Raw genomic sequence first — 20,138 nt, forward strand, 5'->3', positions numbered from 1 at the left:
CACTCTCTCTGTGTGTCTTTAAGAGTTCATATTGTTGTTCATCAAGATGACCAAGTTTTTGATCACTGAATAAGTATTAAAGAACCCATATTATGCTTTTTCAGATATTCCCTCTCATGCAGTGTGTAATAGAGCTGTTTGTGAATGTAAAATGTCTGCAGAGTTTAAAGATCAAAGTGTAGATAAAAGGAGTTTTTGTCTCCTGAAAGAAAGAAGCGATTCTGAACTGCATGAAGCGAGTCGTCAGTAATTCCAGTCATACTTCCAACTCATTTGCATAATGCCGTCTGTGATCTTCATTGGCTGAACAGCGCCTTTTTGCCCTGCCCTCAAACACTGTAGTTTATAAACACTGGAAGAGTTTGGTTCGTTCATGTCGAGCTGTTTTCTGCTGAGAAAGCAAATCCACTTTGATGAGACTGATACAGTAAAACCCACGCCATCATTTTTGTTCATATCGCTGAGTATCAAGAGCTGAGATTCAGATATGATAATGAGCATTTGGTTTCTGACCAATCACAGCAGACTGGGCCATCTGACAAATCAGAGCAGAGCAGCTGTCAGAGAGGCGGGGTTTAGAGAGACTGAATCCTTGATTGAAGCGTTTCAGACACTGAGATGTTGCTTGTGAACCTGTTATAGGAGACTCTAATACAACACTAGGAACCTTTAAAATATCATAATAGAGACAGTTTAATATGTAAATGTAGGTGTTAATATGTTTATTATTGTGATGTCACAACACTAATGAAATGTTCATTGTTTTGTTTTGTGTTTTTTCTTCTTGTAGTCGTCTGAATCCTCTGGGTCTTCTTGTTGCTCTTGATGATGGAGGTTCAGCACATGGATCCTTGTTCTGGGATGACGGAGAGGGAATTGGTGAGTTATATTTGTGAGTGAGTGAGAGAGTGTGTGTGTGTGTGTGTGGGGGGGGGGGGGTATTTTAGTTTGTACATCATCCTAAAACCCTTTTTTTCCTTCTTTCTCCTTACAGATACTGTTCAGAACAAGCGTTTCCTCTTGACAACTTTCACTGCGTCTTCGGTACGTTCATTTGTTTTGAAGAAAGCCATGTGTGATTGTGTTCATTAAATCCAATAGGGAATCCAAGTGTGTAACATGTGTAATAGTTGTCCTGTGTGTTTATGTGTGTAACCGCTGTCCTGTGTGTAACGTGTGTAACAGCTGTCCTGTGTGTTTATATGTGTGTAACAGCGGTCCAGTGTGTTTATGTGTGTAACGTCTGTGTTTATATATGTGTGTGTAACATCTGTGTTTATATGTGTGTAACATCTGTGTGTTATGTGTGTAACATCTGTGTTTATGTGTGTGTAACATCTGTGTGTTTATATATGTGTAACATCTGTGTGTTTATATGTGTGTGTAACATCTGTGTTTATATTTGTGTGTAACATCTGTGTTTATATATGTGTAACATCTGTGTTTATATGTGTGTAACATCTGTGTGTTTATATGTGTGTAACATCTGTGTGTTTATATGTGTGTAACATCTGTGTGTTTATATATGTGTGTGACATCTGTGTGTTTATATGTGTGTAACATCTGTGTGTTTATATGTGTGTAACATCTCTGTGTGTTGATATGTGTGTAACATCTGTGTGTTGATCTGTATAGGGTGTTCTGACCAGCATGGTTCCCACAGACGGTCTGGCCGAGGACGACAGGTTGACTCTGGGTCTGGTGAAGGTGTGGGGTTTAACAGCGCCCGTCACTCGTGTTACCATGAGCGTGACTGGACAGCCTGACGTCGACCTGCCATTCACATATAACGCTCAGGTCAGACTCTTCATGCAAACATATACTTCAGTTTCATACTGTCAGAAACAAATGACATGTAGCATTACATCACTCGCTCAGCAATGAATCCTGTGCGGTGAATCTGCTGATTAAACACATCACAATAATCCACACGTGATCCACACCACTCCAGTCCATTAGTGTCTTGTGGAGAGAAAAGATTAAACAAATCCATCATTAAGACATTTTAACTTTAAACCCTTACTTCTGGTTAAAATACGAGTCCATAGTCCATAATAACACTTCTCCCAATGAAAAAGTCGTCTGGTCTGAATCAGGAGAGGAATACTCAATAATTGGATAACTCAATAACAGGAGAGGAATAATCAAGTACCATTTACAAGCCAGAACAGTACAAAACAAATATGTGTGTGGATGTTGATGTGAGAGGAAAACACGTGATGGACTTTTTCACTGGAGGAAGCGTTATTATAGATTATGGACTCATATTTTAGCCAGACTCAGTGGTTTGAGGTTAAAATGTCTTGATGGATTTGTTTAATCTTTTCTCTTCACACGAGGTTAACTGATGGACTGGAGTGGTGTGGATCACTCATGGATTATTGTGATGTGTTTTATCAGCAGTTTGGAGTGTCATTCACTGCACATGATTCATTGCTGAGCAATTAATGTAATGCTACATTTCTCCAAATCTGTTCCCATGAAGAAACAAACTCATCTACATTTCAGACATCTCTGTATATTTCCAGCACATTTTCATTTTGTGGTGAAATATTCCTTTAAAGCAGATTTGTGTAGTAACTGCTGACCATGAGTGTGTAGATTAGCTTTCATTCTGTCTGATAAACTTCATCATAAACTCTATCTATTCCTCTCCCTCAGATTCAGGAGTTGCAGTTTGATGCAACATCACAATCTCACACCATTGAAAAGCCTTTCACAATCACCTGGAACTAGGCTTAGACTCGGACACCAGTCTACGGAAAGAGCAATCGCATGATTATTCACCTTTATTTACCAATGTAGTAATAAAGCGGTAAATCTAAAGTCAAGAGAATGTGGTTTGTCTTTATTTCTGGTTTAGAATACAATAGTTGAGCTAACAAAAAAAACAAAAAACAAGGCAACCTATCGCATTCAACTTTTTAAGTTAACTCAACTAATCCACTCCAGTTAATATCAACTTAAATACTTTAGTTCATCTAATGAGTACCAGGTAATCTTTTGAACTTAACTTCTTGTCAAGACAAATAAAAAATAAAAACAAGTTGAGCCAACTTGAAAAAATAAGACACCATATTGATTTTTAACGAGAATGAAAGCAATGCTGTGAAGGATAGACATGCAGCTCTACAATGGCTTGTACTGATATATAATTTTAGTTTTTTTAAATTCAATATTCCGTTTTGCTTAAAAGAGGTATTTAGAAAATGTATAGTTATGATTGTGATATTTGATAACAGAAAAATACGGTTTCTAAAAAAATATATAATTTTTCTTCTCACATTCATGAAAGCCAAAAATTGTATTTCTATATGTAAATTAAAAATGATAGGATTCACATAACATTTAATAAAATAAATCACAAATGTGACGAAAATGTCACTGTGTGAGATGTTATCGACACAAGCTTCGAAGCCTTGCTATCAGGCGTAAAAAGAACAAAATTGTCTAAAATATTTAGAAATGTCAGAACTGACTGTATATTTTATGTACAATTTTTAAATGTATTTCAATGTATTTTAAATGCCTTATTGGAAATACAATATTACCCAGGTAAAACCCAGCCCCTTGTTTGTCATACTCAAAAAAATGTTATTTTTAATTATTCAAAAAAAATGTCATTATTGTATATGAAAAAGTAAATAATTGTATTTTATTGACAAAATTAAAATGTAGTTTTCTTGCATATTTTTTTATTAGGTCAGATACATTTTAATCAATATGGTCATGTTACGATGTGCCCCGCACATGTTACATCCTATGGGGCATGTTGTCACACTCCACTTCCATTCTTTTGGGGTAAATCAAGAAATAAATATCCATCCATCTTCTTCCGCTTGACCGGGTCGCGGGGGCAGCAGTCTAAGCAGGGATGCCCAGACTTCCCTCTCCCTAGACACTTCCTCCAGCTCTTCCGGGGGGAGACCAAGGCATTCCCAGGCCAGCCGGGAGACATAGTCCCTCCAGCGTGTCCTAGGTCTTCCCCGGGGTCTCCTCCCGGTGGGACATGCCCGGAACACCTTCCCGGGAAGGCGTCCAGGAGGCATCCGGAAAAGATGCCCGAGCCACCTCAACTGGCCCCTCTCGATGTGGAGGAGCAGTGGCTCTACTCTGAGCTCCTCCCGAGTGACCGAGCTTCTCACCCTATCTCTAAGGGATCACCCAGCCACCCTGCGGAGTGAAAACATTTGAATCACAAAAAAAACATTTTGACTTTCAATAAACATCACATTTTAACTGACTGTTTTTTTTCCCTATTCAGTATAACATATATACAATTCTGATCGTTAATCAGTTAAAGCACATCAACTAAACATTTCTTTAAACACAGAAACTCACCAGAGTTCGCAGAAAATTCTCAATAGAATCAAATGGAATTCCTTTTGGACTCACGAACATACTTCACAAGACTTATGGAAAGTTTAAACTCTTTTTGTTCAGAAAAATACACTCTTTTCAGTAATTCAAAAGCAGCGCTTGATCACCTCGTGCTCATCAGCTATTCTGCAGTCTTCTCCTCTCTATATTTTCTTCTCAGTCAACTCATTTGTATAGCGGCCCCTACAGGGAAACTACGGTACTGCATACAACTAAACAGAAATTAAAACAGTGTTAAACTCTAGGGGGTTACAGTAGGAACGTAGATTGACCGGTAAATCGAGAGCTTTGCCTTGCGGCTCAGCTCCTTCTTCACCACGACAGACCGGTACAGCGACTGCATTACTGCAGAAGCTGCACCGATCCGTCTGTCAATCTCCCGTTCCATCCTTCCCTCACTCGTGAACAAGACCCCAAGATACTTGAACTCCTCCACTTGAGGCAGGAACTCTCCACCAACCTGAAGTGGGCAAACCACCCTTTTCCGACTGAGAACCATGGCCTCGGATTTGGAGGTGCTAATTCTCATCCCAGCCACTTCACACTCGGCTGCAAACCGTCCCAGTGCATGCTGAAGGTCCTGGTCTGATGGGGCCAGCATGACAACATCATCTGCAAAGAGCAGAGAAGAAATCGCTTGGTCCCCAAACCTGACCCCCTTCCAGCCCCTGGCTGCGCCTAGAAATTCTGTCCATAAAAATTATGAACAGAACCGGCGACAAAGGGCAGCCCTGCCGGAGTCCAACATGCACCGGGAACAAGTCTGACTTACTGCCGGCAATGCGAACCAAGCTCCTGCTCCGGTCGTACAGGGATCGGATAGCCCTTAGCAACGGCCCTGAACCCCATACTCCCAGAGCACCCTCCACAAGATGCCACGGGGGACACAGTCGAATGCCTTCTCCAAATCCACAAAGCACATGTGGATTGGTTGGGCAAACTCCCATGAACCCTCCAGCACCCTGTAGAGGGTATAGAGCTGGTCCAGTGGTCCACGACCGGGACGAAAACCACACTGTTCCTCCTGAATCCGAGGTTCTACTATCGGCCGGATTCTCCTCTCCAGTACCCTGGCATAGACTTTCCCGGGGAGGCTGAGAAGTGTGATCCCCCTATAGTTGGAGCACACCCTCCGGTCCCCCTTCTTAAAAAGAGGGACCACCACCCCAGTCTGCCAGTCCAAAGGCACTGTCCCCGACCGCCACATGATGCTGCAGAGGCGTGTCAGCCAAGACAGCCCCACAACATCCAGAGACTTGAGGTACTCAGGGCGGATCTCATCCACCCCCGGTGCCTTGCCACCGAGGAGTTTCTTGACTACCTCAGTGACTTCAGCTTGGGTGATGGACGAGTCCGCCTCTGAGCCCTCAGCCTTTGCTTCCTCAATGGAAGACGTGACGGCGGGATTCAGGAGATCCTCGAAGTATTCCTTCCACCGTCCGGCGATATTCCCAGTCGAGGTCAAGGGTTTTTATTTCTAACCCCTCCTTGAACTGCCACCTTACCTTGGTGGAGGGATTTGAGTACCCGAACGACCCTAGGAGCTATGTTGTCTGGGGCTATATGCCCCTGGTAGGGTCTCCCAAGGCAAACAGGTCCTAGGTGACGGGTCAGACTAAGAGCGGTTAAAAAAAAAACGTATGATGCCTATAAATTCGAGGACCGTGACGTCGCCCGGCTACGTATACGTGCGCCTGGTGGTCGGGCCTCCCCCCATGGGGTCCGGCCGGGCTCAACCCGAAGGAGCGACGTGGGGCCACCATCCCGTGGACCCACCACCTGCAGGAGGGACCGTAAGGGGCTGGTGCTAAGTGGATCGGGGGGCAGTCGAAGGCAGGGGCCTAGACAACCCGATCCCTGGAAGCGGAATCTAGCTCTAGGGACATGGAACGTCACCTCTCTGGCGGGGAAGGAGCCTGAGATTGTGCGTAAGGTTCAGAGATTCCGACTAGAGATAGTTGGGATCACCTCTACGCACGGCTTGAGCTCTGAAACCACACTCCTTGAGAGAGGATGGACTCTTCACCACTCTGGAGTTGCCCATGGTGAGAGGCGGCGGGCTGGTGTGGGTTTGCTTATAGCAAGGGTTGCTTCCCTGCGCCTTCGGGTCAGGGGATAGGTCAAGTCAAGTTTATTTATATAGCGCTTTTCACAACATAGATTGTATCAAAGCAGCTTCACAGTATTAAATTAAAACAATACATCAATGTTTGTTTCTAGTGGAACGTCCACGTTTGGTAATGCTGATCAATAGTATTGTTGATTGATTAATTAAATTAAATATCCCCATATATCCCCAACTGAGCAAGCCAAAGGCAACAGTGGCAAGGAACCGAAAAACTCCATCAGGTGACCTAATGGAGAAAAAAAAAACTTGGGAGAACCCAGACTCAGTCGGGGGCCAGTTCTCCTCTGGCGTTTATGAACTAGAGGTCGGATTTAACTGTAAGATTAAAAGTATTATATGAATGCCTGGCTGAAGAGATGCGTCTTTAATCTAGTTTTAAACTGGGAGAGCGAGTCTAAGCAACGAACAGTGTCATGCCGCTTGAAATGTGTTTTTACTTTGTTTCAGTAGTTCAGTGTGGTTTGTTTATATTTGTAACCATAGTAACGCAGTACCCGTGCACGTAGGGAAACAGGAAGTGAAACCGTCATGCGATAATCAGCTACAGTAAAGCGTGAGCTCTATCGTCCGTTTCTGAGTCGATCGCTTTTCCTTCTCCCTTTTTGCTAAGGCAACGTCTGTGAGTATTTATCATTGTTAAACATTAGGTTACTGCTTATTTTAATTTTGTAAGATTATTGAGTAGGCTAAGTTAGCTTTGTTTATTGCTGTTGGTTTTTTACTAGCTCGATTGCGTTTATCATTTAGGCTACAGTGCTATATTAGCTAAGCTGTGCTATTTACACTGTTACTGTGTATCTGGGTTTGATTAATAATATTGACATCTCATTGTACTGTATTGCAGTTTCACAAAATTCCCAGTAAACTTCATGGAAATGAATCAGCTGTGTCCTGGAGTTTCTTGGGAGTGTTTAAGCTGAATGGAACATAGCCCATGACAAACAGTATCAGGAAGACTATTCCAGAGTTTTGGAGCTAAATGTGAAAATGGTCTCCCTCCTTTGGTGGATCTGGATATCTTAGGTATGACCAAAAGCCTCGAATTTAGTGATCTTAAAGAGCGCGATAGATTATAGGGCGATAGAAGATCGGTTAAATAGACTGGAGCTAAGCCGTTTAGGGCTTTATAAGTCAGTAGCAGTACCTTGTAATTAATATGGAACTTTATAGGTAACCAATGTAGCGATGATAAAATTGGTGTTATATGATCATATTTTCTTGATCTAGTTAGAACTCTAGCGGCGGCATTTTGGACTAACTGTAGCTTGTTTATTGAGGTTGCAGATTGAGGTTGTTTATTGAAGTCTAAGGGGCCGATCACACCTGACGCGTTTTTCTGGTTCGAAAACGCGAGGTGCACAGCACTTTACATTACACAGAATGAGCAGTGCGCTGCGTTTTTTATGTTGCTAGGCAACTAATGATACAGCTGTCCTGTCAGTCAAGTAAACGTCAAATCAGCCTTTTATAACCTTTATTTACTTTCTGTTAACATTGTGGTAGTTACGGTTCGTGAAGTCGTTAAGCTCCTGGTAACCCGCGAGAGCACCACAAGTTTATCCTCTATCATCGCACTCTACTGGCGTTAAAACAACTGTCGCTTTCATCACTTAAACGGAAGGCCCGCCTCTCACTTCATTCGATTGGACAGTGGAAAAAAACGCGATTTTTTCAACTTCAAAAACGCAAGGCGCAGCGGGCGGTAAAACGCGAGGCGCAGCAGGCGCATAAACAGCGCGCAGAACGCTCGCTGCCATAGGAAACCAATTGAAAATAGGCGCCTCTCACTGCAAAAAACGCGTCAGGTGTGATCGGCCCCTTAGACTGTTCATTACTGTGTGGGTTTTTTACAGCTGATTTTTGTTTAGCCCTTTGCTCCCTGACTCTGCTTTGCTGGTCTGGAGTCATTTTGTCCCAGCCATCTTTAGAGACATATGCTGAGCTAGTCGGTTTATTGTCATTTTTTATGAATGCTGGCCTTTGTAGTGAGTTAGGTTTTCTCTGCCTTCCTCGGCTCTGAGATCTGCCTCTTTTCTGATAGCCAGCTGTTCTGACTTGTTCCCTTTGTTCTCTGGGGCCTTTGGGCTTTTCAAAATATCTGGGCTTTTGTTGGGCATCACGGCTTTGAGCTCCTCTGAGCCTCTCTGATCGTCTTAGACCTTGCTGCCTGTAACTCGCTAGGTTATTTGGCTCTTGATTTCCCTTCCTCTCAGCTTCCTGTTTGGACCGCCTATCGTACCTTACTGCAAAAGTTTGTAACTCATCCCAGTCAGTCTCTTTTCCCCAAGTTTTTAACGGGGTCAGACCTGGAAGATCTTTTTCAAACTTCAGCAGTTCTTTTACTATCTGTATTGGTTCTCTGCCCTTATGGGCTCTATTCTTGCAGAATATTAGTACCCCTGTGCTCTTTATTTCTCTCAGTCCTTTTTCATATTTTTCTTTTGCAGTTACCCCAGAAATGATTTTCTGGTGAAGGGAAATATCATCAATTTTTAGATTTAATCCTACTAGTTGATTAATCATCAGCTCTATATCTTCATCATGGATATTAAGTCTCTTTCCTAGCTCCACAATTTTTTGGCAGCTTCTCATGTTATCTTTCAAATCTAGTTTCATCCCATTAAACATCCCCCTTTCTGTGGCTGTTATATTATGTTTAGGTCTCACCCTAGTTGTCCTTGCTGGCCTAGGGTCATATTCTTCTTCCGAGGAAGAGGACTCACATGATTCAGATTCTTCATAGTAGTCACATTGTTCCCTATAGGCCCCCCTGAACTGAGGACTATTTCCTTTTAGATTCTTTGTCTTTACAGAGGAGGCTGCTACTTCAGCAAGTTTATGCCTAAACCCCCTCTGGGCTTTCGTCCTTCATTTTTTTCCTCAGACCACCTCAGTCATCTTCTCTACCTACTTCATTTTCTGGTGAAGTTTCTGGTAAAGGTCTCCTATTATATATAGGGTTATTTGACTCCTTTAATACTTCTTTTCTGAGTTCAAATATATCACCCATAACAGGGTCCCTACCACTCTGTCCTCTATTTTCCGACAGGGTCAAACTGAGTAATAACGATAGAGCCTTTTGACAAGAGTCCTTTTGTTCTGCAAGCATATCATGCTTAGCCTTTCTGCTAGTGTTAGGCATATCCAAAATTTCATCAGCAGCTGGCCCTGTGGCCGCTAGGAAAATCCTCTGCATGTACTCAGGCTCCTCTCTTCTGATTCTCTCTTTCAGATTATGCCCTGGTTTTGTTCGAGTTTTTCTCCCTGCTAGATCTATATGTTCCCTAGCATAGCTACTACTTTTTCTTTCTCGAGATAATAGTCTCGAATTTTTGTAATTAACTCTATTTCTTTGTGGGATGGGTTCGTCCCACTGGAACACTACACTTTCTTCACCATCCCATTCAGTTTCTTCACCCTCGGTGACTGTATCCTCACCTCTATTTTTTTGTGTGGACTGACTTATTTATAATATTTATAGTATGCACTAATTAATTTGCCAGTGGTATGTACTGAAATTCAGGACTTGTTTCCTGAAAGTCTAATTTTCTCTGAGTGCTAGGACCAGGTCTTTCTATATCAGAAGAATAAATTTCTGTATCATGGGAATCCCTGCGCTTTCTCTGAGGCATCGCAGTACCATCATACATCACTCTCGTTTTACCATAGTATACTTCTATACTAGAATCTGTGGTTGGTTTGTATGTTACTTCCATCCCTGGATCAAAATGAACTTTAATTTTGTCCCCTTTCATTCTATTGTCATCTATTCGTCCTATAATGGCCCTTACATCTGCTGCTGAAGTGCAGATGAATTCTCGTCCATTATTTATTTCGTAATCTCCTATATACCATCCTTCATCCTTTTCCTTAGCAGTTTTCTGCTTCTTAAAATTATCACGTTTTGTTATAGTGATTCGGTAAATGGATTCCGGCTGAGGACCTGGACATATATTTAAATCTGGTGGTAGTTGAGCCATTTGAGTCATTTAGTTGGAAATGCAGACTAGGAAACTGTTTCCCTATACTAAGGGATTCTTTTTAGGTTTTACAGAGACTCTCTGGTTCTGCCGCCCGGTTTCGCTTTTTTTTCATCAATAGAGCTTCCTCTATTAAATTTTGCGAAGTTTTCTGGGTCATCCAATTTGATTGATTAAATTCTCTTTTTGCTCCGGGTCTTACAAATTAAGACAGACAAGCCCACATGTGAAGTATTATCACGATTAATACCCTTCCAAATTATCCTACATCCTATCCAGGACATATGGATAATCCCGCGGTAACTAAAGAGCCTATCTTTAGTCGTGCCCTCAAGAGTTAGGCAATCAGTCTCTACAAATTTGTATTCTATTATATGGATAATAAAGATTATAAAGATAATATATTTTCCCTTCATAGTATAAGTCTACCTTTTTAGGTACTCTTCAACCGTGTTCGCTATACAACAATAACCCTGTCGTAAGCTGGCTCTTTGGCTAGGCTTTTTAATCAATCAACTCTCACAGTGATTATTCTTATATCAAAAGAATGCTCACCCTCTTGTCGTTTCCTCCAGTTAGGATCTTCCTGATCCAGATAGAAGAATGTGACACGTACTCAAGAATCCAAGGTCCAGTCAGATGATTTATAATAAATGTTTAACAATATTTATTAAAGAATCAAATGAAAAGAATACTTGTTACAGATTCAAAATGAGTACTTAACTTAACAGAGAAATACCAGCTAGGCTTAAAGGGAGGGTGAAATGCTCATTTTCACTCAATCTTCTGTTAATCTTGAGTACCTATAGAGTAGTATTGCATCCTTCATATCTCCAAAAAGTCTTTAGTTTATTATATTTATAAAAGAAAGATAGGCTGTACCGAGTCTTTCCGGAAAAAAACGAGCGTCTGGAGGCGGGCCGTGTGGGCGGTGTGCTCAAGCTGTGCTAACCGAGCTAACAACACACAGAGACATTTGAACCGTTTTACTCACCGCCTGCGACCGCGAACCTTTATCATTGTGACTGCTCGATCCTTAAGCATTAGACGATCTGCAAATCCGTCGATCTGGGCTTTGTTTATAAAACAATCATCGTCGAAATGCAGGGAACAAACAGTCTTGCACAAAAACAAACAGTCTCTGAAAAAACAAACTCCATCCACTGGTCCCTTAACGCTGGGTTATTTAGGAATCTGTGCAGGGTTGTCTTGCCCTGGCAACCAAAAACCCACTTCTTTGGTGACATTGACTTCCAAAAGCTGAGCAGAGCGCTTTGATGAGGTAACGTACTGCGCTATTATGGCGAACTGCTTTCGCTCTCTCGCTCTGTTCTACGAGTGCGCGCGCGCCCGCGTTCTTCCGGGAGAAGTGCCCTTAGGACCCATATAAGGAAATTCCGCCCCATCTTACGTGACACAGACCCATACTCGAAAAAAAATTTCTGAAACTTGTGGCAAACCGGAAGGACAATTTTTGGCACAGAAATACTCCTTCAAACGTACAATTTAATTTTTGAAACTTTGTCCATGTTTAGCATAGGAATCCAACTCTTTAACAGTGTAAAAAACTCAGTATGCATGAAATAGCATTTCACCCCCCCTTTAAAGCTTCTTGCATCCGATAACTGCTGGCGTATCGGACTGGAGATTGCAAGGAAGAGCGAAGAGTCCTGTCCAGGTCTCTTCTTTTATAGTCAAACGTCTTCATCATAGTTAATATAAGGCACATGACTGCTATTTCAATATCACGTGTACAACTGCTGGTCCCAGCAAGTGTAGTCCTGCTATTCCTGTACAAGCATGACTATGCCTAGTCAGCGGCTTGTTCTCTGAAGATACAATAGTTCCTTTGTATTTGTGGACAACGACCCTTGTCACTGCTCTCTCATGTGATTTGAGAGAGACAGAGATGAACAGCAACCTCTTTATTCAGAACAAAATTTTTAGATGGTTTTACTTTTTAGTAACCGAGACAGCTCGTCGGCTGCATCTTTAGTTACAGATTTCTTATTGTGACCCTTTCTGCGTTGACGTCGAGTTGGAGGTGCAGATGAAGCGAAGGAAGTGCCACTCTCAGGTGGACCTCCCTCAACGCCCAAAACAACTGCGCATGCGTAAAACCCCACAAAAGATCACTGATATGATACAGATGGAAAAATAAATAATTAAGTTATCGCGCAATTCTTCTGACAGGATACATATATTTAGTAAAACATCTCACCATTCACTGATGCGGTCCAGGTCGCACGCAGTCACCATGTGTTTGGTCTAAAACTGCTCTCATGTATTGCCGCAGGACGGCAAATGTGAGTAAATTCTGCCATCTTTGCAGGACTGTGATATGAAGAGTGTGCAGTGTAGAATATTTTTAGCAGCAACTCAGTGTGAAAGTGAATAGCACATAACAGGCACAATACTGGAACCTGCAAGTGGTTTGCGCTATTTTTGAATCTGTCTGAACACTAAGCAGTCACGTGACTGTGTGTGGAAACGAAGCTTCGGGCATCACAGATCACGTGGTTATGAATCAAGCTCCGATACAGTGCTTCACATCACTACATATTCATGCTAATTTCGACGGACCATCGCAAATAGGGCTCGGGGGATTACTTTTCACAAGTAAGATTTAACTTTACCGTACTTTTGGTCTTATTTTGTGAATGGAATATTACCAGAGAGTTGATAAGGAGCAAGGATCTTTGATATTACTGAAATCGTAGCCAGCTAACTTAGCTAAGCTATGTTTACTTTACCGGCTGTGTTCACCCGGCTTTCCTTACAAAAATAACCTACAGGAATCCTGCTGGACATTTATGCAGATTTCCTATAGGATTTTCAGCTCATTTTCCTGAAGAAATGTCTGCTGGAATTTTATGAAGGAAAATATGCAGGAATTATTTTTTTATTAATCAGGTTTTAAAATATAATATTCAAAGTTCCTGCAGGACTGTTGCAATTATGCAATTATACAGGACTTTGCAAGTTGTCTTCTGCAGGAATCATGCAGGGGGAATAACTTCACAACAAACAATGTATTTTCACATATTATTTATTTTATTAATTGAAACTGTCAGAGCAGAGCGAAGCAGAGTCCAATTCACAGCCAATTGTTTCTCTATCCGTTAAATGAAGCCTCTACACAGTTTTCCTGAAAAACAAGAAAAAATATATATTTTTAAAAAATGTGTGTGTGTGTGTGTGTGTGTGTGTGTGAGAGAGAGAGAGAGAGGGAGAGAGAGAAAGCAAGAGCGCATGAGCGTGTGTTTGTGTGTGTGTGAGAGAGAGAGAAAGAGAGCATTAACGTGTGAGAGAGGGAGAGCATGAATATGTGTTTGTGTGTGAGAGAGCATGAGGGTTTGTGTGTGTTTGTGAGAGAGAGAGAGAGAGAGAGAGAGAGAGAGTGTGTGTGTGTGTGTGTGTGTGTGTGTGTGAGAGAGAGAGAGGGAGAGCATGAGTATGTGTTTGTGTGTGAGAGCATGAGGGTGTGTGTGTGTGAGAGAGAGAGCATGAGCGTGTGTGTGTGTAAGTGCCATTTAGTATAAAAACAAACTCAGTAACTGATATATTTTAGATTTTGGGCAGATCAGTGAAGCTCCTCCCACACCAATTGTATCATCAGTGAAGCCCCTCCCACATCCATCACATGGTCAGTGAAGCTCCTCCCTCTGTAATTCTCCAATAAATGCTGTAAATTCCCATCAGCTACAAGTGAAGACGAGCATCAGAGCATCAGGAAGAGCTGAAATCTGCAAAGACTGAGTTTATTAAAGAGGACAGTGAGAACATGAGTGATCCAGAACCCTGCAGAATGAAACACACTGAAGATCCTGAAGAACAAAGAGGTTGGTGTTTATTCTTCATTCATTCATGATGCTGAAGAACATTCATGTTAGAAACATTCAAGCACTTCATCACATTTAGATAAACAGTTCAACTATGAAATGGTCAGAATGTTCTGGGTTTTTTCTTCAACAAATGGTCAGTAAAGGGAGGTTTGAGACATTTTTATATTGATTGTCAACATCAGATCAAGCTAAATACTATTTTATCTGTTTTATTTTACATTTATTTTATATCTGGTTCAATAGTCATTTTCAACATAGTTTACAAAATTATTTTTTAGGAATAAACATAGTAAACACCAAGTTACTGATAAAGTTGTATTTGTCAAATATCATCATTCTTCTTACAGTAACGTTGACACTCTACACTTTGAGCTTTGAAATTTCTACAGACATTAAAGAAACATGGGATTTGTGTCAATGTTTTAAAAATAATAATTGGAAGATAAATTTACCTCATTCATGGAAAGTTTTCAAGGACAAATACATTTATAAAAAGGCATCAAATTATCATAATATTTTATAGCAATTGTCTACTTTCTACCATTACATCAGGGCTCACTTTTCTGTCCTTTCACTTTATATTTCTCTCTTTAAATTATTTATATGTACCGAAAATTTAATTTAATACATTTTTCTTTCATGTCAGACCTGATGGAAGTGGAGGAGGAACATCATGTCAAACCTGGAGAAAAACCTTTGAGTCGGTCAAAGATTAAAAATAATTTTTTAAAGAAAAGAAGAGCCAAGAAATCTTTCACCTGCACTCAGTGTGGAAAGAGTTACACAGCCAAACAAAGTCTTCAGCTTCACATGAGAGTTCACACTGGAGAGAAGCCGTTCACATGTGATCACTGTGAAAAGAGATTCTCATGTAAACAAAATCTTACATGTCACATGATGATTCACACCGGAGAGAAGTCGTTCACATGTGATCAGTGCGGCAAAACATTTCTTAGGTCATCAGAGCTGAAGAAACACCTGACAGTTCATACGAAGGAGAAGCCGCATTCATGTTCTGTGTGTGGGAAGAGTTTTTCACAGCGCTGTAGTTTACATAAACATCAGAAAATCCACACTGGTGTAAGAGAGTTCATGTGCTTTGAGTGTGAGAAGACTTTTACTAGAGCGTTTAAAACAGCACCAGAGAATTCACACTGGAGAAAAACCTTACAAGTGTTCACACTGTGACAAGAGATTCAGTCTGTCATCAAATCTGAAAACACATGAGAGGATCCACACTGGAGAGAAGCTGCACACGTGTGATCAGTGTGGAAAGAGTTTCTCAAGCAAAGATACTCTTGATGTTCACATGAGGATCCACACTGGAGAGAAGCCGTTTAAGTGTGATCAATGTGGGAAAAGTTTCAGTCGATCTTCAAACCTTAATGTTCACATGAAGATCCACACTGGAGAGAAGCCGTTCCCATGTGATCAATGCGGGAAAACATTTATCTGTTCATCAGACCTGAAGAAACACCTGAGAGTTCATACGAAGGAGAAGCCGCATTCATGTTCTGTGTGTGGAAAGAGTTTTTCACAGCGCTGTAGTTTACATAAACATGAGAAAATTCACACTGGTGTGAGAGAGTACATGTGCTTTGAGTGTGAGAAGACTTTTATTACAGCTGCACATTTAAAACAGCACCAGAGAATCCACACTGGAGAAAAACCTTACAAGTGTTCACACTGTGACAAGAGATTCAGTCTCTCATCATCTCTGAAAATACATGAGAGGATCCACAGCGGAGAGCAGCCACACACGTGTGATCAGTGTGGAAAGAGTTTCTCTTTTAAAACTCGCCTGAAGCTACACATGAAGATCCATGCAGTGGAGAAACCACATCACCTTAGTCTGAGATCACAGTAAGTAGTTTATGTTCATGTGCTGAGCAACAAAGTCTCTTCTGTGTAAGTTAGACACACATCTCCCTATAACCAAATCTCTCCTCTCCACCTATAGCCGGTGTGTGGTGATCACAGGACACTTTATTGATTGATTGGTATCGATTAACTCGTGTTCAACCAACAGGAATATCTCATTTGTCTATTAGTTTAGATTAATGCAAAAAACACAAATTCGCTCTCTGACAGTAGGTGGCGCTCATGTAAAGCAGAAATAAAGCACTATACAGGGCTCTAGACTGCAATGGTCACATTTTGCAACCTTTTTTAAAGGGGTGGTAAAACCTTTTTTTGAAGGCTTGATTGTGTTTGTGAGGGGTAGGAAAACTTATACTTGGCAAACCAACATATTTATTTAACATTTTTAAATCAGCACTAGATTGAAGATTTAAAACTACAGTTTTAAAATATTTATGTGTTATACTTAACCCATTTGTGCCCAATTTTTTCTGAATGGTTTCATGCATATAATCGTGTTAATAGTGTCCTATGTGAACATGTTCAACATTTATTTTACCCAGGTTTTTGTTTTATTTATTGAAAATCATATTTGAATGTGCGGCAACTATAGTTGACGGTGGGCAAATATGTTGTATACACCCCCTCAATGTAAAATATGAATAGGAGGAGAACATTTGCCATTTATCTCAAAATAACTGCTTTCAACAGATCAATCTTTATTCATAAATACATTTATTATGTATAAAAGTCGAAGAACATTTGATGCAAACCCAAAAAAACTGCATCTAGCTTATAATCTCTTGAATATGATAACACAACAAACAACAAATCCATTTGCCTTAACCATTGTGCGCTGTTCAGGGTCTTTTTGACCCACATTTCTAACTTTCATTGATGGGGATAACATGGATAATTTGACATGGTTTAGTGTAAGATTTTTGCCCATCTTTTGGAAAATGCTGTTTTAAAAGTAACAAATTATCACTTTAACCAGTAGATGGCTGCAGAACTATTTGCTATTTGACTAACTGAACGACATCTTTTCACAAGTTTTTCCAGTTGTATTCATATCTACATATTATGAAATCCCAATTATAATAATAAAAGTTACTTATTGTCAAAGTTTAGGCACTTTTTGTACTGAATCTGTTTTTCAGTAATGTTATATTATGATTAGAATCAAATGAATTTTATCAATGGACAAAATTCATCCTCAAAATCAGAAACAACACAGAACACAGAGACAGAAATGAAGTGGCACACTTTCAATTTGTAGAATTTCTCAGAATTACAAGATATAAAGTCAGAATTGCGTGAAATAATGTCGCAATAGCATGTTATAAAGTCAGAATTGTGAGATATAAAGTAAGAATTGCGTGAAATAAAGTCGCAATTGTGTTATAAAGTCAGAATTCTGACTTTTTTTTTAGCACTTGCGACTTTATATCACGCAATTCTGACTTTATAACACATAATTGCAAGTTTACATCTCGCAATTCTGACATCTTTTCTCAGAATTGTGATATATAAACTTACAATTGTGAGATGAAGTCCAATTCTAAGGAAAAACATTTTTTTATTTTATTTTTTACCTCAGAATAGTTTATATCTCACAATTCTGACTTTATAACATGCAATTGCGACTTTATATCATGCAATTCTGACTTTATATCTCCCAATTGCGACTTTATTTCTCAGAATTGCGACTTTATATCTCGCAATTGCAACTTCATTTCTCAGAATTGCGACTTTATTTCTCAAAATTCTGACTTCATATCTCGCAATTCTGAGAAAAAAAGTCACAATTCTGACTTGATATATCGCAATTGTGAGAAAAAAAGTCAGAATTGTGAGAAATAAAGTCGCAATTGCGTGAAATAAAGTCGCAATTGCGTGTTATAAAGTCAGAATTGCAAGATATAAAGTCAGAATTGCGTGAAATAAAGTCGCAATTGCGTGTTATAAAGTCAGAATTGCGAGATATAAAGTCAGAATTGCGTGAAATAAAGTCGCAATTGTGTCTTATAAAGTCAGAATTCTGACTTTTTTTCTCGCAATTGCGACTTTATATCACGCAAATCTGACTTTATAACACATAATTGCGAGTTATCTCGCAATTCTGACATCTTTTCTCAGAATTGTGAGATATAAACTCACAATTGCGTGTTATAAAGTTAGAATTGCAAAATATAAAGTCAGAATTGCGTGAAATAAAGTCGCAATTGCGTGTTATAAAGTCAGAATTGTGAGATATAAAGTCAGAATTGCGTGAAATAAAGTCACAATTGCGTGTTATAAAGTCAGAATTGCGAGATATAAAGTCGCAATTGTGTGTTATAAAGTCAGAATTGTGAGATATAAAGTCAGAATTGCGTGAAATAAAGTCGCAATTGTGTCTTATAAAGTCAGAATTCTGACTTTTTTTCTCGCAATTGCGACTTTATATCACGCAAATCTGACTTTATAACACATAATTGCGAGTTATCTCGCAATTCTGACATCTTTTCTCAGAATTGTGAGATATAAACTCACAATTGCGTGTTATAAAGTTAGAATTGCAAAATATAAAGTCAGAATTGCGTGAAATAAAGTCGCAATTGCATGTTATAATGTCAGAATTGTGAGATATAAAGTCAGAATTGCGTGAAATAAAGTCGCAATTGCGTGTTATAAAGTCAGAATTGCGAGATATAAAGTCGCAATTGTGTGTTATAAAGTCAGAATTGTGACTTTTTTTCTCGCAATTGCGACTTTATATCACACAATTCTGACTTTATAACACATTGTGAGTTGATATCTCGCAATTCTGACATCTTTTCTTTTCCAATTCTAAGGAAAAAAAAGACTTTTTTTACGTCTGAATAGTTTATATCTCACAATTCTGACTTTATAACACACAATTGCGACTTTATATCATGCAATTCTGACTTTATATCTCCCAATTGCGACTTTATTTCTCAGAATTGCGACTTTATATCTCGCAATTGCGACATTATACAGGTGCTGGTCATATAATTAGAATATCATCAAAAAGTTGATTTATTTCAGTAATTCCGTTAAAAAAGTGAAACTTGTATATTATATAGACACATTACATGCAAAGTGAGATATCTCAAGCCTTTATTTGTTATAATTTTGATGATTATGGCTTACAGCTTGTGAAAACCACAAAATCAAAATCTCAGAAAATTAGAATATTACATGAAATCACACAGTAATTACACAGTAATCCCATGGTCATTGAACCAGGTTTTGGTTATTTTGGCAGTGTGGGCAGGTGCAAATGCTGCTGGAAAATGAAGGAAGCATGACGTGCTCTGAAAATGTCCTGGTAGACGGCTGCGTTGACTCTGGATTTAATAAAGCACAGTGGACCAAAGTCCTCTTTTCTGATGAGAGCAAATTTTGCATCTCATTTGGAAACCAAGGTCCCAGAGTCTGGAGGAAGAATGGAGAGGCACACAATCCAAGATGCTTGAAGTCCAGTGTGAAGTTTCCACAGTCTGTGTTGGTTTGGGGAGCCATGTCATCGGCTGGTGTTGGTCCACTGTGCTGTCCACTCAACACAGCCATCTACCAGGACATTTTCAGAGCACTTCATGCTTCCTTCAGCAGACAAGCTTTATGGAGATACTGACTTCATTTTCCAGCAGGATTTGCACCTGCCCACACTGCCAAAATAACCAAAACCTGGTTCAATGACCATGGGATTACTGTGTAATTACTGTGTGATTTCATGTAATATTCTAATTTTCTGAGATTTTGATTTTGTGGTTTTCACAAGCTGTAAGCCATAATCATCAAAATTATAACAAATAAAGGCTTGAGATATCTCACTTTGCATGTAATGAATCTATATAATATACAAGTTTCACTTTTTTAATGGAATTACTGAAATAACTCAACTTTTTGATGATATTCTAATTATATGACCAGCACCTG

The 20,138-nt window shown here is 39.8% G+C and overlaps 1 protein-coding gene across 2 annotated transcripts in view; it reads left to right on the forward strand.

Moving 5' to 3' along the window:
* LOC311077832 (sucrase-isomaltase, intestinal-like) overlaps positions 1 to 20,138 on the forward strand; it is a 68,268-nt gene that overhangs the window by 37,537 nt on the left and 10,593 nt on the right. The window contains exons 45-48 of one of the 2 annotated variants that reach the window (XM_084106471.1): positions 791 to 879; positions 995 to 1,044; positions 1,636 to 1,797; positions 2,662 to 2,829. In XM_084106471.1, the coding sequence (XP_083962597.1) occupies positions 791 to 879; positions 995 to 1,044; positions 1,636 to 1,797; positions 2,662 to 2,736 (376 nt within the window). In that variant the 3' untranslated portion in view covers positions 2,737 to 2,829. Of the gene's footprint in view, positions 1 to 790; positions 880 to 994; positions 1,045 to 1,635; positions 1,798 to 2,661; positions 2,830 to 20,138 lie in introns of those variants that run through there. The other variant, XM_084106470.1, reaches the window with a different exon arrangement.

The sequence above is a fragment of the Abramis brama genome, assembly GCF_963993115.1.
Source record: "Abramis brama genome assembly, chromosome: 1".
NCBI lineage: Eukaryota > Metazoa > Chordata > Actinopteri > Cypriniformes > Leuciscidae > Abramis > Abramis brama.